Source organism: Petromyzon marinus, chromosome 4 (genome assembly GCF_048934315.1).
Source record: "Petromyzon marinus isolate PM22_M1 ecotype Great Lakes invasive population chromosome 4, UKy_Petmar_22M1.pri1.0, whole genome shotgun sequence".
Classification (NCBI taxonomy): Eukaryota; Metazoa; Chordata; class Hyperoartia; order Petromyzontiformes; family Petromyzontidae; genus Petromyzon; species Petromyzon marinus.
Genome location: NC_133670.1, coordinates 8,946,583 through 8,970,459, shown reverse-complemented (window position 1 = coordinate 8,970,459; position 23,877 = coordinate 8,946,583). Strand labels below are relative to the sequence as shown.

Genomic DNA, 23,877 nt, shown 5'->3' with positions numbered 1-23,877 from the left:
TAAAGATCGCAGTGATGTGGTGGTGTTTAATGGGTGTGAGCTAGAAGTCTGGTCCCAGTCACGTGGAGAACAGAGAGTGGTTTATTATCCCTGCAATGGGTTTTGTGGAGTCTTCTTGTGCACGGGGTAAATTGATGATAATGGGTTACATCACTTAAAATCTCCAATTTGAACAGCCACACTTTACGTACGACGTAAAGTGCCGATGTACCTGGCTAAAGCTGTTCAAAAATACAGCAGCACTGCAAAGCCGTGTATATTATCTGCTATGAGACGTGGATTGGAGACACGGACAGTGACATGGATATTGGGACAAAGGCTGAAAAGTGCGTAAAGAAGCGTGGGAATGTGCACGTTTGGGATTACACTTAAAACCGAAAGGGCAACACACGGATGGGCGAACATACACAAGGGGGAGAGATACCGCTTGGCAATAAAAGTAAGTGGGCTTGGGCAGGATACGTCTCCAGAAGCGATGACTGTTGATAGCCGAGACTTACGACGATGTCGAAACACGCACCAGGGCGCGTCCACCGCGGAGATGGAGCGACGAGATTCGCTCGTGTGCACTAGCTGAATCGCGAGGCCGTCAGAGACGGAGACGACTTGGGGAGGCCTTCATCCAGCAGTGGATGAAGGTCATGGCTCATACGACGTTGGAATTTTGACGCCAGAGAATGCGTCGGTTTCTTCCTCCGCGCGTTTGGAGTTCATTCTCACGCGAAACACAAGAGTAATGGGCCAAACATTCCAAATCAGGAGAGCCCCCAATGCTCCTTTCAGCACGAGGTGACGCGTGGAGCGCAAAGGATAATGTTTCTCCGGGAATAGCGCAGCCGATGAGCCGAGTCGCCCTCTCTGGGCAGACTCAAGGCACCGACAAGTCCCGAGGAATCTCGATGCGCGTGTCTATTCCTATCTCCTCTGACATTTGTATTCGAAACTGCGAAGGCTTGTTTTATGTTTCCCGGAATCGCTCACGTGTAAAGGCCTTTAAACGTGCATTTTAAGGCAACATTTCGAAGAGCGTGACTATTTGTACTTTGGAATAATAGAAATATGGGTTTTTTTGTGCATCGGGTATTACAATTATCGCTGAATGCGCAAAGACACTCCACATTCCGAGAGCTTATTTTTTTAAAGGCGATCGATACGTCAATAGTCATAGACAGATCATGGGGTTATCAATTCTAGATTTGAAGCTTTCGTGACTGCAAGGATCCATACTCTTGGCCTTGTGTTGTGGCCGAAACGTCGTGATTTTTGTTATTTTATTTTTACCTACGTGACTTTACCGAATAGAACCAAAGAGTAAAGATCATGGGTGTTGCTACTCTAATCTGCAAGTGACAATTGTATCATTTGCCTGGCTCACAAGTGCCGCCTTGTGGTTAGCAGCACTAATGGCATCTCTTCCACATTTTATTATATTATTTGGTGACAATGCGTTGGCAGTGTGCCCAAAGCTCAAAGTACAATTCACTTGAGGCAACTGTTTAACTTAGGTTATGGCAACAACATGGTTCGAATGTACAACCGGCATCCTGTAGACATTGTATTGTATACTAAATTAAAGCGATATATGAATTCACTTATTTTACTAAAATTGCTTCAGCTGACCGATGTTGTTTGACGTGGAGAAGGCAAGGATTGGTGGATGAATGTTGACACATTGTTGCATGAAAAAAGACACAATGTAGTCTATGGCAATAATTGAACTGTTTATTGTTACTTTTTGGTTCTTTCGGTAAAGTCACGTAGGTATAAAATAAAATCAATCACGACGTTTCGGGCGCAACACAAGCGTCCCATCATCAGGTGGGAAAGCATGGTCTGCTGCCTCGAGCTACACCCATTTCAAACCTTTTAAAACAGTCTGCCTCAGCAGCAGACCATGCTTTCCCACCTGCTGATGGACGCTTGTGTTGCGCCAGAAACGTCGTGATTTATTTTATAGCTACGTGACTTTACCGAAAGAACCAAAGAGTATGGATTCCTGCAGTCACGAAAGCTTCAAATCAAGACTGTTTATTGTTGTTAAAATTCAGAGTTCTATATGCAATATACTGCCACTTGTATATATTTTTAACAGACTATCACAACTCATCAATAATCATCTACTAAACTGAGAAAGTCATGAGAAAAGGCAGCTAAAAGAGATCCCGGTCTCATGGGGGCCAATGTGCACAAAAAGCAGTACAACAATTTGCTTCGTGATCACGCCTGAGCTAGCTTTGAGAGTTATACCCTCGTATGCATGGGATTTCTCCGGGTACAATGGGTCTCTCTCACATCCTATTATTGCAGGAGCCTATACGTATGTATGCTGCACTTATTTCGCACCGTACGTAACCAACCGTGTCAATCGGAGGTACAGGCTTTACACTACTATAAATCAGTGTTGCAAAGTCTGTAAAACCTACTGCGCTGCAGTACAAAATACCTGGAATGTAATTTCTTAAAAGGGCAAACAACAGTGGCGGGCAATGAAAAAAAATACACAATAGTGTACGAGCACAGTGAAAAAGTTAATTCAATCACGACAAATGCCCCTGTCTATATGCGGTGCCACTTTCCACCCACACCAACACTTTCTAAAACAATAACTGCGAGCTCTCGAGATCAAAGATCAACCACGGAAAACGAACAATCATCTACTAAACAGAATAAGGTAATCTTCGTCTTGCGTATGGCTGATGTAGATGCGGAAGAACAACTACAATTTAACTTTCAGGTGGTAAGGCCAGCTAATCGCGTCAGGAGCAGCTGAGTGTATTGCTGTGATGTCTCCTTCATATTTGTGGATCGGGCATTGCGTCTTTATATGTTGTATGGTCTGTTCTGGATGACCACAGTCGCACACTACTGGAGAGTTTTTTTTTTCCATTTGTGCATCAGGCACCTACCGGTATGGTGGTGAGATGTTAGCTACCTCTCCTGGTATACAGGAACCAGTGGGTTTGATCCTGACCCCGACGACCACATATTTGGAGTTTGCATGTTCTCCCTGTGGTCATGTGGATTTTTCTCCGGGTCTTCCGGTTTTTCCCTCCTCATTTAGAAACATGTGTTTAGAGAATTTGGCCGCTGTACATTTACACATGATAAGCCACTTCGTTGAGCTATTATTTGTGGTCAGGTCGCTTCTGAAAAAGAGCTATATAGCTCAGTGGGTCTTACTTGGCAAAACAAAACTAGCTTCATGTTTTGTGCAGTGCATGCGATTTAGGGTGGACACATGAACTTCGTGGAAAATCAAACCCATTCATCTTCGTTTTGGGCCTTTCACTAAAGGTCATGAGCCAAAGGCAGCCCCCCCCCCCTGCCTACCCCAGCCAATGGTATTTCCCAATCTGGCTGAGAGGGGGGCCGCAGTCTGAATTGACCAATCACGACACGTGGCAGCCACCGCTAGGTGGCAGTGAGCGCAACCACGATGCGGGTAGGTGGGGGGGGTGTTGTTTGTGGGGATATACTGCCAGGGACTGACCACACAGTACCAGTAGTGTGATACGGTCACACAGGGGCCTTGTGAGTACCCTCTTTGTCGCACTCATTACGTGATTTGCATTGCACACGAGACTGCCGGTACGTGTCGGCTGTTGTTGTTGTTGTTGGGTTTAGGTTGCTGTTGTTGTTATTGCTGCTGCTGTTGGGCTGCGTTCGTAGAATACAGGAGGAAGCGCAAATAATACTTTCAGCGGGGTGGAGAAGGCGCGTGTCTTGTGTCTGTGCGTCGCTTACATCACTTGCCTCAACAGGTCTGTTAAGGCTATACGTGGGATGTTTGTCGTTGTGTCAGAAGCTTCAGCTTCTTGTTTGGCCGGATAGAGGGGGGGGTGCCCAAACAGGCATTGCATGGGCTAGATGAGGGCTCGTGTGGTACATGAAGGATGTGGAGCTGACTTGACTTGACTATGACCGGGACCAGCGGTGACAAGTTCGGCCTCTGTGGAGAAGGCTCGTGAAGGACGCTGACGGGGCAGTGCCAGGCTAGGTGCACATTGAGGCACTGGGGAGTTGTGGAGGCAGTCGCCCTCCCAACAACAACAACAACGGAGGGCCGAGGACCGACGCTCACGACAACGGGCGGAGCGCCGGGCGGATACAACGCAGCAAGTTGATGTTACGGGTTGAATGTCTGACGGTCATCTCAGTCATTCAAACCCATGACACTTGGGTCTGTTCCGTGACCTGCCAGCAGCGAGCCTTCCACACTTCATGTAGCCTCAAGGTGCACCTAGCCTGGCACAAGCGAAGTGGTGACGTCATTCGCCAATTGCGGCTGTTCTTTCTGTTTGCAACGTATCCTTCAACGCTGCCAGGGTTACGCCTGCGGGGTTATATACAGTATACTACAGTACCTGTAATAGCATTGTTGAAGCAAGCGCCCACGTGCGTACTGTGTGCCCACGTGCGTACTGTGTGCCCACGTGCGTACTGTGTGCCCACGTGCGTACTGTGTGCCCACGTGCGTACTGTGTGCCCACGTGCGTACTGTGTGCCCACGTGCGTACTGTGTGCCCACGTGCGTACTGTGTGCCCACGTGCGTACTGTGTGCCCACGTGCGTACTGTGTGCCCACGTGCGTACTGTGTGTCCACGTGCGTACTGTGTGTCCACGTTGCACGCTGCTGCTGTTCAGACTGAAGTGCGTGGATAGGTGGAAGTGTGCACGCTTCAGCTATTACTTCGGGTTTCACTCTGGTTCAGTTACCACCCAGCTTCAGATACCACTGATTCAGATACCACTGATTCAGATATCACTGATTCAGATACCACTCTACTTTAGTTACCACCCAGCTTCAGATATCAATATGATTCAGATACCACAGTGATTCATATACTACTCCGCTTCAGATACCACTGATTCAGATACCACTGATTCAGATACCACTGATTCAGATGTCACTGATTCAGATATCACTGATTCACATACCACTCTACTTCAGTTACCACTCAGCTTCAGATGTCACCCAAGTTGTGTACAGTATGTTTGCTTTAACTGCAAACCTTATGTCCTATGCTTCTTGATGTGACTGCAACTTTTGAAGTGACGTTACGTGTTATTTCTGGGTGTAGGCTATAAAGTACCACTTTGTAAATTACTTTACTTTGCAGTCTGCCACGTAGACTTGATAGTAGGCATGAGAAAGGTACAATACTCCAGTCATGAATTCCAATGTTACACATTTCTGCATTCCACTCACACGGACGCCACGTCTCCTGGTCCCTTCACAGTCTGTACGCCACGCATTATTTTGTGCAGCGGAGGGCATTTCAGCAAAATCCATAGTTGTACTGTACTATACTTATATGGCCCCACCTCTCTCATGCTCCCCACCTTTATCAGTTCGTACTGACCAACGTGGTCAAGTATGGTCATATAACTCCCACAGTGCACAGAGGCTGTACATGTGGCATATAAAGCCTTGCTTTTTACACACAAGCATTGTGACTATATTATACAGCCTTGTACCTTTCCAGTCTACACTGTTAGCAAATGAATACTGACAGCACTCGGTATCGTACTGTACCCCGTAGATAGCCACGTCATTTTTAGTGAAACTGGCAGATTCATGTTTATTGACAATAACAGGATACTGCCCTACTCAGCATCAAGCCTGTGCACCACCGAAGTGTTTTTCCGTATTAATACCACGGAGTTATTGTTTGCAGCTCTGTACAATGTGTGCATGCGCGGTCGAGCATTTGGGCAAAATGCATGGACTACAGAATTAACTTGAGACTGTTTAAAACATTGGAGGCGTTGTAATGAAGCGAGTATAGGACACGATTAAATGGTTTGGGACTTAGGTGCTTCCTTTCTGCGCGTTGCTCAAGCGGAACCACTGGCTGCATGTTGTGTACTTTGGAGAGAGCTGAAGAGCCTCGAAGTTGGTTTAAGTCCCCAATTGAGTACCCGCCCTTATCCATGAGCCCTCGGTGCTCCGAAGTGTTTAAGTTCAGACTTCAGGGCCATTCTGAGGATGCATTGTGAGTGATGTTAAGTTCACAAGTGCCATCCTTGTATCTCTAGAACTGTATAACAGTGAAACAACATAGATAGCTTCATGTTGACATTTGGGATCACGCGTTTGGCTGCGATTGGTGTTCTAAAACCCCTGATGTGCTTGTTTTAGTAATGTTTTTAAATGCATTCTAATTCAGGTTTGTGAACCCAGGTTAAATACATGACAAACTAACCTTAGGTTTTACTTTAGTTGGATAAAATACAAATCGTGTAGTATCAATCTAATTTACAACTTATGTGATCATACTGATTATATTATAAAAGATAAAGGTGCACCCCTGAAATGTCTTACTCATGCCACTACTAGCAGAAGAGCCTCCAATAGAGGGACATATGGACATGTTGACGGTATACTGGCGCAGCATAAAACACCTTTCTTCCTAAAACAGTCTAAAACCTAAATTTGAATGGCAAATCTTCTTATCAGTATTTAATTGACCCTGTCGCCAAGTTTGACGTGGTTTGTAAGTTTATTCAATCTACCGAGACTTCCTAAAAAAGGTCAATATTGACCGTTGATTTGGGTCCGTTGAATGAGGAACCGTCCGATCAAGCCTAAGGCACGAGTCATGTCTGCCCTTGGAATATGGGGCTAATCGTCATCAGACTTGGCAAAAGCTATACGGCAACATAATGTAAAGCTTCGTGTTCGGCTGCTCATACCATTCGTCTTCCGATTGCGTTAACATCACGAGAACTGATTTTGACACACCTCGCAAGATTTTCTGATCGGGGTTGCAAATCACGGGGAAATAAAAAAAGAATTGCGAAAATTTAGCTTTTTTATACTGCACACTGATGTACCACCAATACATTAATATAGAGAGCCCATACTCTTGCACGCTGGCCAGAGATCTTCGAATAGGTGGGAGTATTAACGCTAAACCCCAACACTTGCAACCTACCAATGAATTGACTGGTGTACCCATTTGTACTACTTAGTTGGACAGAGGTAGGGAAGTTGTCATAAAAAATGTCTTCTCTCCATGCTCAGATCACTCTTCTTTACATCCTCTGACACTTCAATTTAATTAATTGCCCAATGCTCCCAATCCCATCGTTTCCATCTTCTCTTTCATTGTATTATTATACTCCAGACAGCTCCTCACAAAAAGGTGTGTAAATCTTTGAGAGTTTGCGCACTACAAATGCATTCAGTTAATTGTGCAATGGTCCACATTGTTTTCGACAGGTCTTGGTGGGATGACACAGAAGCTTTTCTTAATTTTGCTGTGCAAAGTTCGGCTGTGAAATAAAATTCCTGCATGGCTCACAATGGAAGTGCATTCTTGTGTTTTTTTCCGTTCCAGTCAGTGCAGCCACCACAGAGACCCCCGTAACCTGCTTAAACAGGTAAGGTATTCGTTTGTGTAAATATGGCATTTACCCTTGCTCTTGCAGTAATTTTGGAATCTGGCTTTTGTTTCTATTTTTCACTGGTTGTGTGCAGTGTAGACCTGTTGTGAACAAGGTTGCGTGACGCAGAACAGTTTTGGCCTTTTCTGACAAGCACTAAACGAGTGTAGCTGCATACATTCTAAAATAAGTGCACATGACAAATAGAGCGTCACATACAGAGTTTCACATGTGCAACAGATAAAGGTTGAATGTATCCTATAAGTATTTTCAAACTTGGCCAAAATGATCTCTTTGTGCATTGCTTAACTAACGATCGGAAGCAGCAAAAATTTAAATCCTGACCAGGGTACAACTCAACCCATTTGTTTTAGGGGGTCGACAAATGAGTACCCCCTTTTGGGAAGTGGTTGACTGGAAGAAATGTGAAATTGCAGTGTCGGTTCAGAGCCACAAATGAAGCAGAGCATCTCTCACTGCTCATCTGTATGGGGAGACACGTTGACAATAATAAAATACTTCATTTTAGATTGCACCTTCGTGCATTTATACTGTGGTGTTAGAGATAAACAGTCCTGCACGATCACTATGTTGTATTCTGCATAAGAAACATGGAGTCTTATCTGAAAAATTGCCAAACTGAAAGAGTGTTGGAATAACATTCACGAAAGCATTGAGGGCTTTATCTTCAGACAGTGTTGGAATTGCTCTGGTATCTAGCCACGTTTGCATCTTCTATTTCAAATACAAATTTCAGGCAGTTCAGTAGAAGATTGCATTTAAAGTAAATATCGAAAATAACATTTTGTATCTTTTACATATTTTAGCACAGCCATGCTGCAGATATTGAAGCATGCACGCCTTGTAAGTGGACAAGTCTGTGGACCATCAATTAGGTAAGGAACTCCGAAGTCATCCTCATTATTGTATTGCATTACGTTTCATTCTTACATGCGTCTTGGTAAAGAGTGGGTGGAGGCATTGTGAAGGATGGAGGAAAAGGGGAGGGCTGCAATTTAAAGTCTTGTCATTTATACAAAACGAATAATAATCTACATCCCTTTAATCCACCTTATGATTAAGACCCCCCCATACCATGTCGGCCGTGGGTTTTGTTTTGACCATATTTCACCACACTGGTCAATGTAGGTTGATAAAGGGGAATGCCCAAGATCAGTTCAAATTTCACACACCTCTGATGTGGGTGGCCGTGGAATAAAAGCTTTGAAGCAGAATGAAACAACAAAAAATGGGAGTTAGCAAAGTATTGTTTTATCCTATATTGATACAAGTGGAATTGACTGAGCTGGTCAGAGTTTTTTTATGCTTGTTCTTCTGATATATTATTGAGACCCTGTAGTGTCTGGCCACTTTTCCTTTATTTGAACCAACTACATGTTTTAAGTGACATTTAGATAAGGCAGGCTTGATTGTACCCATCATGGAAGTTTTATGTCTGAAGGGTTTTGTCAGTGAATATCAATTCCGATGTGGCTCATGGACCTGACCAGGGAAAATGTTTTAGGTGAACACATTATTTGTTGATACTGCATTGGCAGTTGTGCACAAGCAAAGATAGCACAAACGCAACACATTCGTCATTCACGTGCTAGGAAAGAGAGCTTTTGCCAAAAATGTCGCCTATTACACGTTTTTCCGTTCGAGGCAATGTTATTGGGAAATGTTGCTGAGTTTTACTTTAGGACGAAAACTAGTAATACGACTTCTTCTGAACACTTTTGAAATGGGTTATTGTAACAGTGCACCACTCATGGGGGCCTTACTCAGTTCTCTCTGATTTCTAAGACCACAGCGACTAAACCTAAATATTTGTTTTACAGGTTTCACATGACAGTGGAGGATAAATATCAGGAACCATGTTCATACTTAGAAGGGGTACAGTAAGGGTTTATACTGTTAGTTGTCAGGAATATTTAAAATTTCCTGTTATTTGTTTTTGCCCATGAACATTATACCAATGGTCAATATTTCAAACAGGATCAAATATTTGGACATATAGTTTTGTTTCATCCAATAGTGGCGTGTTGTATATTTTGTCATTTAACACTGATTTGACGTAATTTGCAAATAAAAACATTTAAAGATAATAGTAATTTTACTCTTAACCATATTTTTTGCATCAGTGAGTGATCAACTAAAGTTTGCGTGAAGTTAACTTAAAAATATGAGGGCCAGCTAATTCTATATTGGCCATTTTACCAGTGTGGCTTGCAAATTTAAATAACTTTGCAGTGATTGTATTAACTAAATATAATTTACATTCACGTATTAATTCTACTCTCCATACCAATTCTGTGATTTGTTTTCTGATTGACACAATATTACTTAATGCTCTCAAGATTGTACGATGTTTCATGACTGGTTGTGGTGTTGATCTCTGCACAAAAGTGGAGGTATTAAAACCACATAAAGAATACTAATATTACGAGTCCTGCACAACACGTCTCTCCTTTTTAAAATAACATGGTACATTTTGATTTAAAGCTTTCGTGACTGCAGGGATTCATATTCCTTGTTCTTTCGGTAAAGTCACGTAGAAGGGAAACAATACAATAATAAAAATATAAAGCAATAAAATTCTCACGACGTTTCGACTGCGACACAAGCAATCATCAGGTGTGAAAACCACAGCAAGAAAATTTGAAAAAAGTGGCGTTTTTTTATTTTAACGTTAGCACTACGGAGAGCGATTTGGCAGTTATTCAGATGGACGAGTCCATCTATGTTCGGAAAAGAGGAGGGGGGAGACGAAAGCCACCGTAAGCGTGAACCATCAATTAAGACCCGAAATGGTCATGTGTTTGGTGTGAGACTTGCGCATTCAGCTTTTTTCGTGTGCCCGCATAGTGTCTCTTGCGTTTCAGAAGCTTGGCAATCTGTATTCGGCAATGTTCATTTTGCAAATTAAATTAGTCATAAAAAATATCTGTAAACTTAGCGTGTAGTTATTTATTTTAGTTTCTGGTGACTGAGTGTACAAAAATAATCAAGCATGATGATGACCACGACTACCCACCAAAGACCAAAGCGTGACTGGCTATGACGGGATGAAATTAACTCATCTGAACGAGGATGATTATTAATCATGTCAAATATTAGAGGCAGCAGTGCACTGAGGAAGAACAGTTGGCAGCCATCATCTTAAAATTTCAGTGAAGGGTGGCCTAGCACAATGTGTATTCGACTAGTCTAAACTCGCAGCAGTTAAAAATAATACATCATAAAACCCCAGGCACATTCCAAGTACATGATGACAAAGTGTTTTACTCAAGAAATGTACCCTGACCTTAAATATTGAAACCTGTCAAAATGTACACACCAGTTTGACCCTAGGCTGTTCGAGTTGGTAGGCCAATGTCAGCGCCCTATTGCATGCACAGATTGTGTGTACGCTGTACTTTCGTGTGCGTAATTATTTTATTCATAATAAAGGTTTTTGGGTTGGATCGTGTTAATTTAACACATTCCTGCAGAGGGGGCTGGTAGGAACGTTGGTTGCTCGGTCAGTGGCCAGGGTCAACGGCGGCACCACGTGGTGTATTCCGCAAATATGGCCGACTGTGAGGGCGGGCACAAGCTGGCGTGAGTAGGTTAAACGTTGAGTTTTATAAGGGTACCACGGGGTGACCAGCCCCTCCCCACCCAGCCCCGCTCCTCCCACCCCCCACCCAGCCCCTCTCCACCCAGCCCCTCCCCTCCCTCCCCTCCCCATCCAGCCCCTCCCTACCCTCCCCTCTCCACCCAGCCCCACCCCTCCCATTTTTTATATCCAAATGTCCGGATACACGTGGACAGACATCCACAGACATACACAATTAATCCCCTGCCTCTTGTGAGAATTAATCCCGGTTGGGCTTGCAGTCCACTACGTTTCCTACCAGTACCAGTATAAATGGGCGCTAGGTGGCGATGTTTTTATATATCCGGGTGTCCGGATACACGTGGACAGACATACACAATTAATCCCCTGCCTCCTGTGAATTAATCCCGGTTGGGCTTCCAGTCCATATAAGGGCACCACAGAGTGATCAGCCCCTCCCCACCCAGCCCTACCCCACCCAGCCCCACCTCTCCCACCCCCCACCCTCCCCACCCAGCCCCTCTCCACCCTCCCCTCCCCACCCAGCACCTCCCCACCCAGCCCCTCCCTACCCTCCCCTCTCCACCCAGTCCCACCCCTCCCACGTGGACAGACATCCACAGACATACACAATTAATCCCCTGCCGCCTGTGAATTAATCCTGGTTGGGCTTCCAGTCCACTACGTTTCCTACCAGTATAAATGTCTTGCAACCCTCCACCACCTGACACGGCCAATCAGTAAAAAATGTGTCACATTGACAAAATACAAATAGTTGACTACTTTAGCCCACCGGTGTGTTGAAGAGAGAATCCACAACATTTTCAATTTTTGAGTACGACGTTTCGCTGGTAATTACATCCAGCATCATCGGGAAATTTGCCAGAATAGTGAAGCCCTACATCTGCTCCCTGTCTTAAATAGAGCAGCAGGGTGACGTCATGATTTAACCCCATCAGGTGCAGAGATCAGAGGTGGAGGGGGGGTATTTTAATTATATAACAGATTAGTAATCAGTTAAATGTTATGATTAGTAATCAATTGTAGATTAGCAATTAGTTGTAATGTGTATTATTTATAAGAAAGGTTTTGGGTTAGATCGCGTTATTTATAAATGTGCCGTAACCCTCCACCACCCGACACGGCCAATCAGCAAAAAAGTGTCACGTTGACAAGACAAATAGTTCACCACTTTAGCCCACCGGTGTGTTGAAGAGTGAATCCACAACTTCTAGATTTGAAGCTTTCGTGACTGCAAGAATCCATACTCTTTGGTTCTATTCGGTAAAGTCACGTAGGTAAAAATAAAATAACAAAAATCATGACGTTTCGGCCACAACACAAGTGGCCTTCATCAGGTGAAGGGACCAGACTGTCCAGAGGACAGCGTTGGAGTGAAGACAGCCACTTCACCTGATGAAGGCCACTTGTGTTGTGGCCGAAACGTCGTGATTTTTGTTATTTTATTTTTACCTACGTGACTTTACCGAATAGAACTAAAGAGTATGAATCCACAACATTGTGTATTATTTAATAACTGAACCCAATCACTATACCCAATCAGGTGCAGAAATCAGAGGTGGCGGAGAGGGGGTTATTGTAATTATATACTACGTTAGTAATCAGTCAATTAGTATGTGTTTCCCCTATAAGGAATTGTAATATGTATTATTTAATAATACCCTTCCAGGCCGCACTAAGCCTGGAGCTTTCAGAGCTATTAGAGTTATTTGTATTTCTCTAAATTTTTTTGGATTCTCTAATTAGTCTTGGCCAGTAATAATTCGTTTTACACAACACTTCAATGTTATCAAAATCAATTGAGTGGCCTTGTTGGCAAGCATGTTCTGCTACTGCCGGCAGTTGTGTTTGAGATAATTTAATATTTCTTTGGTGTTCTTTTAGTCTTACGCTGATGTTACGTCCCGTCTTTCCAATATAGCATCTGCCACATAAGCAATTAATCCAATATACACCTGTTGATAATTTCGGTAATTCGCCTTTAGTCCAAGATACTAGTTTTTGAATTCCGTGTACCGTACCAATTATTTTATACCCACAAAGACTCGTTCTTTACTGTAGCACGACTGTGATTGCAGGTGCTTGGCTCCGGCCGCCTCTCCACGGGTGACTGCTGGCATGCAGGCATCGGCAGCTCACTACAGCACAGGCAGCGCCGAGTCGGAGCATGGGACAGGCCCACGGCGTCACGTCATCCTGCTGGGGACTGCCCTTGGTGTGGGTACAGTTATGGCTCTGGGACTGTATCAGAACTTACATGTGAGTGCATTAATACGTCTCAATGTTTCACTTGTCAATAATATATGCGTAGCATCGCATCAATATACAGATGCATTTCCAGTGCAAAACTTAAAAAAAACTGGTGATATTTTGACAAAGGCAAGTATGTTTTTTTATCTCTAAACACTTCACGTCGACAGGTGAACTTTGACCCTACCTGAAAATCTTTATTCCAAACTACACACTGACTTCATGCTGACAACTCGCAGTTTGTAATAACCTCGGCGAATGGAATATATCAATGTAATAATACACACCTATTTCTCTAACAGGACTGACAGGTCAGGTTAGCCACCACACTAAACAAAATGCAGGACTTGTAGGTGATGGTGCAATAGCTGAGCCCAGGAAAAAAAAGTGATGACCAGTAGGAGCATTTGTTATATCTGAGATCAAACTGAAAATTTGATCTAGGGCAGACGTTGTGTAAACACCGCTCTTGAAACTCCATAAGTGTGAAAGCTGGTTGTGTAACGCAGGCAACAGTAAGCTTCATTTATTTTAACTGAGGTTTCTCAGAGCCTATGATTGGCATCTGATGCTCGAACATGAACACAGGGGTTTTGAGATGAGTTGACACAGTGTTCCTACTTACCAGCAGCAATGATCTAAGCCAACAACAAATGTTTACAAAGCACCATCTGTTAGATGTTTGTGGTCCTATTTATCAATGTTACAATCGTGCGTGCAGCAGAACTCAATGTTAGGTAGGTAGGTTTAAAATAATTAAGCTTAATTTTTACCCATTGCAGCGAAGATTTATCCAATGTATGTGCTTCTTTTTGTGGAGCACGTGAGATCTATGATGGGACAGAGGCTGCGATACATTTCATGAATTGTTTCCCCTTCATTGTGAAATGTTGGTCAATGCTTAAAATTCAACACTTTGGAGGCAAGGGTTGATGGATCAGGTAGATTTCTGTCTGCGATTCCAAAACTTGCTGGGCTGTGAAGTGGCAAGTGGATATCAGTAGGGCACATGGATTCATAAACCTGTCTGAATGGACCTTTGAGCGTTAAACTAAATCACGTGTCAGTTTTAGTCTGGTGCTCTACTTTCCTTGCACCTGAAAAACATTCATGAATAAAATTCGCTAAACATCCCGAAGCAGAATATTCTTGATAAATACGTGATTTTATAATGTAAATAAATACAATAATATTGCTAATGCACGTTTCTTTTCTTAGTATTTCCTAATAATATCAAATAAATTATTGGACAAGAATTCAAATACAACAACTATTGATCCAGCTATGATTCATAGAATCTTGGATCGGATCAGTTCAATTAGGGTTCACATTCTCAATATGATCTTAATTACGTGAGTAGTACCATGCTGGAGCCTAGTAAGAGTGTCTTTCTGCTTTCATAAAAGATGGGGCGGTACTTTTAGTGGTACTAGAGAGGTGTTTTTACAGACAGAGGGAACAAATGCTTCAGTGAAAATGAACATTCAGCGACCGTCATCGCGTCGGTTGTTTGATTGTCATACAAGCAGGTGTCTCAAGCCAAGGAAAAGGCAGCCCTGATGCCCAGCAGCTCAGATGCAGAGATGCCTGTGAAAGCCATCGAATCGGTCGCAGTGACAGAGCTGCCGATCTACACAGAGGCGGAGGTGGCCAAGCACCGCACTCCCTCGGACAAGATCTGGGTGTCCTACAAGGGTGGTGTGTATGACATCACCGCCTTTGTGGAGCTGCACCCGGGCGGGGACAAGATTCTGCTGGCAGCCGGCGGGGCCTTGGAGCCGTTCTGGGCCATGTACGCCGTTCACAACAACGAACACGTGCTGGAGATCCTGGAGGAGTACCGCATCGGCCGCTTGGACCAGAGCTCCGTTACGGCGGCGTCTTTGGACCTCTCTGACCCGTACTCCACTGATCCTGCGCGACTACCGATTCTCCGAATCAACAGCCTCAAGCCCTTCAACGCCGAGCCGCCGTCGCAGCTGCTGGCGGACACGTACCTCACCCCGAACGCGATCTTCTTCAAGCGCAACCACCTGCCGGTGCCCGTAATCGACCCAGAGACGTATCGCCTCGAGGTTCAGGGGCTTGGCATGAAGAGGCCCATCAGCCTCTCGCTGCACGACCTGAAGAGCAAATTCAAGAAGCACGAGGTGGTCGCTACGCTTCAGTGCGCGGGAAACCGCCGTACGGAGATGAACCGCGTGCGGCAAGTGAAGGGCCTGGAGTGGGGCATAGCGGCTATCGGGACGGCTCGCTGGGGTGGGGTGCTTCTGCGCGATGTGCTGCTCTATGCCGGCGTGAAAGAAGATCAGCTTCCGCAGGTGAAAATGTGGCGGTGCTAAGTTGGTCGTCAAGGTTTCTTAACTCTTTCCCGTTCCGATGACGTTCGTGTACGTCATCAGTTATTATTCTGATTCCGTTCTGATGGCGTACCTGTATATCATCAAAATGAAAGCAAAATAAAATAACTTTGTCGGTACCGAGGCTCCCACAAAGCCATGCGGGAGGGTGTGCGGCACAGTTTGGCGCCAGCTATCATCGCGTGCGTCCTTATGCTACAGTTATATGCGGTGAGTACAATGTCGATAGCAGCGGCGCTATGCCTCTCTAAATAAATTTAACTCTGCGCCGCTTGCGCGTTCCGAGATTCTGAGGTGAACGGGACTTGTAGACATCTCGGAACGGAAAAGGGTTAACGTTCTTGTTGGGAGTGCTGAGGGCTGGGGTTTGATTATGCAAATGCACTTGTGGTGTAAGTGGGTTGGCAAATGTAGCAAGGTTAATGTGCCATTAGGCAGATGACCAAGCACCGCACAAAATGTTATGGCAATAAATCTCATTTTTGTAAGCGTTGACCAACTTTAATGATTCATTTTGTAAATACATTTTATTTAAATTATATTACGTAAAAATATTGACATGTATCCTTAATATGTTACAATTCGTGGTTTGGTAGTAGTCTTCTATAATTTAAATGTGACTAAGTAATAAACATATGAATCACAAAATGCTAAAGATTATCCTAATGTATTTTAATTCACCTGCCATTCTTTCTCCTTCTCAAAACATGTCCAACTGACGGAACTTTGTATTTACTTTTTCACTGCAGTTGTAATTTAGCCAAGTATGAGAATTTTACTCTCATTTGAAAGGTTGCGAGTTCGAATCTCCATCAGCAGTTTACTTAACCCATCATCTCTCCAGGCTTTATTAAATAAGTAGTTAGATTTGACCCTTTCCATAGAAATGTGGAATTACCCCCCCCCTCCACTAACAAAGACACTCTCCCACAAATACTCGCTTGAGCTGGGAGACATTTGTACGTATATACATTGTCGCCAACCATTCTTGACTGCGTTGCTTTGTGCGTGTGTCAGAACGGGCATGTGCAATTTGAGGGCCTGGACAAGGACGTGACTGGCAGCGCGTACGGGGCGTCTGTGCCGCTGCACAAGGCCCTGGACCGCCGTGCCGACGTGCTGCTCGCCTACGAGATGAACGGCGAGGAGTTGCCCCGTGATCACGGCTTCCCGCTGCGCGCCATCGTGCCCGGCATCGTGGGCGCCCGCAACGTCAAATGGCTGGGCCGCGTGCTGCTCAGTCATGACGAGAGTCTCAGCCACTGGCAGCAGAACGACTACAAGGGCTTCTCACCTTCCGTCGACTGGGACACCGTCGACTACAAAACTGCCCCAGCCATACAGGTGCCGGCATTATACCCGAGTCCAGCCCGTCGTGCGTCGCAGCTTCGCCACAGCTTCCATCTGCAGCCAGCCGAGCTGTTTGATGTTCCACTGACCTTTAAATCGTCGGTCGTCGCGTCTGTCCACTGCTGGATAAGGGCATCCTCACACTCTGTGGGTTATGGCGGGTTATGTGACCACACTTCATGCTGATAAATGCGGGTTTACTGAAGGCAAGGGGCATAGACATAGGAGTATAAAAGTACAGTATGACATCATTAGACCTCCTTTTGCCAGTACCAAAATATAATAATATGTTTTTTTCCCTTTTTTCTGGCAACAAAACTGAAACCTTTTTACAAGCAATCATGTATGCATTGTCCTTGAAACTGATTGGTCCGATTGAGATGATGCGCAAAAGAAAGCCGTATCTGGTGTGGACCAATCAGTTTCAAGGACAATGCATATATTATCAGTGTTTTTTTTGCATTGTGGTTAATGCACACATGATTCCTTGTAAAAAGGTTACAGTTTTGTTGCCAGAAAAAAGGGGGAAAAACCCTATTATTATACAGTATGAAAATTTATTTTTCACAGTATGAAAATTTATTTTTCCACACTGCCCTCTGCTGCCTACGTTAGAGTGAAATAGTATTTTTTTTTATATTAGTATTTTTTTATATTAAGCCAGAAATATGTGTATGTAGAGTGTGAGGGGGTGGCCATTTGATGTCATGATGTAATTTATTAATCCAGGAAACTTTTACTGAGTAGCAAGGAGAGTCTCGGAGATGGTGACATTTAACCAATCACTTTCAAAAGGCATTTGCTTTCTACCCAACATCTGATAATAAAATTATTATATGTCAACTATCTTCAGATCTCCCAGCCTTGTCAAGGTACCACACTGTAAAATCTGGTCTCTTTCAATCAGTCTGGGCAGTCTTCTTTCTGTATCTTAGAAGGACTATTGCCTAAATCTGATGTACTATCAGGACATTTATTAGTTATGAGGCATTGTTATTGACAAAGATGGTGTGATTTATTTGGCGTTGGCTCATTTTGAGACGTTCTCTAAACCTCACGCCCATATCTCCCTTGCATAACATTTCATCGTCATCATCAGCCATCATAAATCTAGCGTTGGATGAAGGCCTGGCAAAGCTGTCGCCATCTCTCACAATTCCACACGCAACAATCCACCTAGCACTTACACATGAGCAGATTCCGTAATTCGATCTCTGCGGTGGACGACCGCTCGGGCGCACTTCCTCCCTATGGAGCACCAGGGTGATGAGATGTTAACTACATCACTTGGTATGCAGGAGGTCGTGGGTTCGATCCCGACTATGACACCTATATATATTTTTAGTCTGCATGTGCTATCATGTATGGGCAGGTCGCTTCTGAAAAAAGAGTTTTATTGTTCAGTGGGCCTTAACTGAATAAATAAATATCTATGAATGCTGTTTCTCACTTGTTGAAAAGGACAGATGAGGAATTTGCCTCTGCACCCTTTGCCCTGCTCACTCGATCCTTTAATATCCCCCACACAACCCCACCCTCCGATCCTCGCCGGCCCAGGAGCTGCCGGTGCAGTCGGCCATCACGGAGCCTGTGGATGGCACGGAGCTGACGGAGAATGCGGATGAGGTGACGGTGCGCGGATATGCATGGAGCGGCGGCGGGCGCAGCGTGGTGCGTGTGGACGTGTCGCTGGACGGCGGGCGCACGTGGCAGACGGCGGAGCTGCTACCGCCCTCCAACGACTCAGCACCGCAGGACGAGGGTCGCGCGTGGGCCTGGAAGCTGTGGAGCCTGACGGCACCCATCCCGAACGGACAGCGCAGCCTGGAGATCGTCTGCAAGGCGGTGGACAGCGCTTACAATGTGCAGCCCGACTCATTTGCACCCATCTGGAACCTGCGTGGCGTGCTGGCCACCGCTTGGCACAGGGTTAATGTCAAGGTGCCGAGTGACGAGAAGAAATGAGGTACCCCCTAGACAAGGTTATCTGCGCTTGGCTTTCATTAAACAAAAAGTCAACGTTTTCTCCCTTGCGCATACGAGTAGGGGGAAGGGCTTGTCTCCACTGGCAGTCCTTGTGAGCCAGTGGTGGAAATTCCATATTCTTATGGTAGGGGTCATTCCCTCCATAGGACAATCACTGTTGATTCTCCACATAGTGATGCTCATTGCAAGCTGCAAACAAGGTGTGTGTGACAAGGAAAGTATGAATGAGTTACTCATAGAGCTATAGCTTTGTTAGGGCTATTGTTTTTTTTCCCCTTCAATAAGGTGCAGATGAATAAGCTCATTAAGCTATGCTTGAAATTCCTGAAATCAGTTGCAACGCACAGTGCAGAGCCTGGTTTTTTAAATTTGTGCAAATGATAAATCACGCATAATTGTTTTTTTTTACACTTAGTGTGAACGATTATATATAGTGTGAATGATTGGCATTTAAGTGTTTACACCAAAAAAGCTAATCATGTTTAGTAAATTATCTACTGATTTAAGTAAACAGCAAAGAACACCTCAATGGATGTGCGTAGGATCGCTCTTAAATTACAACTAGGATTTATATAGCATACAAGTTCAGCCACATCGCGACACACATTTCAAGATGCTGTAAGCATTTAAATACATTTGATCCATAAGGTGCAATTAGAAAATAATTATCACAAAAATAATGTAATGTAACATATTTACGTAATCTAACCCAAAAAAAAAAACCTCTTATGGATTATATTGGTCGCGAAAGCCTACGTGTTAAAAATATTGATGTCTTTATACATGTATTATTTTTTCACAACCTACAATTCTGTCATTTCCATTGGCAATCATAAGGCGTATACTTCTGATCAAATACACATTGCCATCTTGTTATTTCCATTTAAACCAATTTACATTTTCTTAAAAACTCGTTAATTGCTATGGAGTAAAGTGTGGTTATCATTTCACCTCTTGTGGCCTATCTACAGTCTATAAATAATATAATATTCATTCAAAGAAGCACACCTGCTAAAAGCATTGCAGTTTCGTGGTTGACTGTGTATTGCAGCTTGGTAAACACTTTGGTGCAGTGTAAGCAGTCAAGACGTAGTCCTTTTAAATAGATACTCCCTACATTTTAAGATGATCAAATTTGGTTCAATTGACCTGTCATACATTGACCCACACGTGCAAAGATAGTGAACGTCTACAAACATGACGGCAGGAACTTCCTGAGCAGCCTTACCACAAGAATGTAATGTGCATTGAATTTTCAGAGCCATGCAGTTAATGTTGCATCAGTGATAACAATGAGACATTCTACCCACGAAAGTGTTGTTTTTAGGTTGTACATTCTGTGCGTGTTGTAGGTCGTCAAGTGTCATTGTCAATGTTCGAGGAGAACATGGCAAAGGATTCCAGTTGAGGTTTGCCAACCTCTGTCAGTGTTGATGAATGTCAAATTCCAACCTTGAACGCCTTGATAATTTGACTCCTAACGCGGTCGTTCATATAAACCCCCTCCTTATCCTCGACACCTCTCCCCCACTTCTCCGTGTACAGTTCTTTACTCTCTGATACTATTTTATTCAGGGGATCTTAGGAATGTTCCTTCCTCGGGAATTGTGGCAGAGCAGGTGTATTGAATGTTGTGTTTGCGTCGGAGGAAACCAAGAGTGTGAGAAGACCCATGCAAAATAAAGGGACAACAGATACGTCATCAGCCTATCTTAATACAGTACGTGTGCTAATATAGCAAAGCGTTGTAGCTAAATCTGCAGCGAATTATGAAATGTGACTCGCAGAAGTAATTATCCGCAGTGTTTTTTTTCTGGTTTGTCGTCTGACATAGTGAATGTGCATTTAAGGGCGTGTTTAATACACTTAATATTTTTACTGATAATGACGATATGGACACATTTCTTCAGTCCTTTGCCAGACTTTCGAATACGTGTTGTATAGTATATTGAACTTTTAATCAAGGTGTTAGCCAGATTGATATTCGACTTTTTTCAAACCTATGATTTGGTCTCCTTTGTTTAAGTTGTAAAAATAGTATCAAGCCAGTGACCTGATATAAGGATACCATTTTGTTTTGTGAAGGCTCTTTGATGACATTGTCGAAAACACAGTGATTGGAGAAAAATAACATGCTTTGTCGAGAATTGCCAGGGCTTAATACTGCTATGAGTGCTAGATTTGTCGAGAATTGCCAGGGCTTCAAAGTGCTATGAATTGCAACATGTGCAAGGGTAATAATGGATGGAATAATGGATGGACAAATGGCTGGTGTATTTGTTTCAGGTTGTCATTTCCAGATCATATATATTTACTATCTCATGAATATCTTACACACCTGCTGCATAGGATTTGTGAAAGAATAATGTAAATGGTCATACTGTTTTAAAGCTTTCGTGACTGCAGTAATTCATATTCTTAGTTCTTTCGGTAAAGTCACGTTGAAGGGAAACAACAAAATAATAAAATATATATATAAAACAATAAAAAATTTCTCACGACGTTTCGACCATAACACAAACGGTCGTCACACACCTGAAGACGACCGTTTGTGTTATGGTCGAAACGTCGTGAGAATTTTTATTGTTTTATATATATTTTATTATTTTGTTGTTTCCCTTCAACGTGACTTTACCGAAAGAACTAAGAATATGGTCATACTGTGTTTAATACAGATGCGTAATGAAACTCTTATTATCTGCAAACATTGTATCGACAAATTATGTTATTTGTGGATCCAAATCCATTATTGGTTGATGTATCCCATTGTCCGAAATTTCCCACAAATAACAGAATGAGGAGAATGATGAGGATGACAATGACAGTCATCGTGCTGATGCCATCTTCTTTGGTTCTTTCGGTAAAGTCACGTAGAAAGAACCAAAGAAGATGAATCCTTGCAGTCGCGAAAGCTTCAAATCGAAATGCTGATGCCACTTACGATTATTGTGATTATTATAATGCTGTTGTTGCTACCGCTGATAATATTTTTTTTTTAAGAAAAACTAATGTGTCAAAACATTTTTGGAGAGTTCTGCATCAGAATATTAGGCAGGTCGAATTTTTATTATTGTTTTGCATGCAAAAGGAAACTGGAATTCCCACAGAGTGCAATAACAGGAATTCTAGCACAATGAAATCACGCTAAAATGTCTGCATATATGGGTTTACATGCACACTTAATGAATTCCCAATTCCTCACTCGTGGTTTTGGAAGTTTCACAAATCTGCATCATCCACACACTCACCTCCAGTGCAGCTTGTGTGTGACTCGCGTGGACATTTGCCCTATGGGTGGATGACACTAGCGATGGAATGGCATCGAAAGAAGAGAATGTGTCGGAGAGGACAACCACAACAAGTTTAGATCAACTAATGTTCAAGACTAAAATTGATTATCCCCGGATCATGAGAGATGGGGATTGCATGTGGGGGTCTTTATATAGCAATGGATAGAGAGTGGCTAATGATGATGAAGATGACGAAACATTTGCTGTAAAGGCTGAAGCCTACTCATTTTTTCATCATGATTATGAAGAGATTAATAATAATGCATATCAATAAATCTTCATTTGATGTGCCAATATCGCCCTTCAGTAAAGTAGGCATCAGTGCACATTACAGCGGAACGGGAACGGTACAGGGGCATAGAGCAGGAGGAATGAAAAAAGAATCCCGTCCTGACCGCACCGGCTAACAATGACTGAGCAAAGTTAATTGCAACCGCGCGCAAAAATAAAGTGCAATCGTGCACAACGAATAGCATATGATAATGATAACATGAAGGTGATAATTACGATGTTTAGCTGCTGCTGTTGGCACGTTTCCGCCGATGCCGTCACAGCAGCAAGGTGCAGCAGAGAACACAAATACACCACACCTCTTCCGCATCTTCCTATCGTTTTATTGTGTGAAGAGGAAGTACCTGGAATTGCCTGCCAGCGAGCGAGAAATTATTCCTATTCTCGGAAAATTATCAATAAAGAGGCGTCCTGTGGCAGGTTCATCTGTTCTGCGATGGTCTGAGGGTGGAATGTCATTCTGCAGATGATGAAGCTGTTGCTGCTGTCTGACTCGGCCCGATCACACATGCTAAATACTTATATTTGCTATTTACTTTTAGTGGATACAATTATTTTATTTTCTCAGATAACAGGATGAGAAATCATCTTGTCCACAAGGTGTTTTTTTTCATCTGTAAGCAGCACACCCGCTCTTTATGCATAAGGAATTTCAGTGTAACCTAAAGGGTATGTTAATGTGTAAGCTATAGTCGTTAAGTCTGTATGGGGGATCTTTGTCTTTGTTGTTTTAATTTATTTGATGTGCACAAACTAATATACTTATCACAACTCTTGGAGAACGCTAACCGTTACTAATACCTGTTGATTTTACGGAATTATATTTTGCAACTATATGCAGTAACTATATTAGAAGCGGTACATCAGTTTCTTGACATTTCATTGTCATCAGTGTGTGTGTACATTTTTGTTATAATTTAATGCTACCAATAATATGAACACCAGGCCAGTGTTGTAGATGAAAAGCTATTGAATTGCTGTGGCTCGGTAATTACTGTCCAGCTTACTACATAGTAGACTATCGAGGTATATTATATTCAATTTAGCTCTGCAAACAAAACATTTACTTCACAGCAAACCCACACAATGAAGCAACGTAACATGTTTTAGCGTATAAATCACAGCGCACAGATTCTAATTTAAGATTTTGTTGAAAAAGGGAATTATTGATTAAGCTCCATGATATGCCTTTCACACGCTTATTTTGGAAATAAAATTGAAAGAAGTCTAGGACTTGTTTTAATAATGACGTGTTATCTTTGTGTTGAGTGTGGATGTTGCATGCATTCAGATAACCCCCCCCCCCGCGCGCGAACAGAAATCTGCACGCATTTTGTA

At 43.3% G+C, this 23,877-nt stretch overlaps 1 protein-coding gene across 3 annotated transcripts; it reads left to right on the top strand.

The window, feature by feature from the left end:
• Window positions 1–3,419: 3,419 nt before the first annotated feature.
• Window positions 3,420–23,769, top strand: SUOX (sulfite oxidase). 3 transcript variants are annotated; one of them, XM_032946381.2, is made up of 7 exons: window positions 3,420–3,531; window positions 7,345–7,387; window positions 8,218–8,286; window positions 13,091–13,271; window positions 14,792–15,583; window positions 16,640–16,966; window positions 18,530–23,769. In XM_032946381.2, the coding sequence occupies exons 3-7, from the start codon at window positions 8,225–8,227 to the stop codon at window positions 18,935–18,937; spliced, it is 1,770 nt and encodes a 589-aa protein (XP_032802272.1). In that variant the 5' UTR covers window positions 3,420–3,531; window positions 7,345–7,387; window positions 8,218–8,224; the 3' UTR covers window positions 18,938–23,769. The 3 variants fall into 3 exon arrangements, with proteins under 3 accessions (XP_032802272.1, XP_032802271.1, XP_032802273.1); XM_032946380.2 differs by having other exon boundaries at window positions 14,789–15,583; XM_032946382.2 differs by having other exon boundaries at window positions 13,074–13,271; window positions 14,789–15,583.
• The last annotated feature ends 108 nt before the right edge of the window (window positions 23,770–23,877 follow it).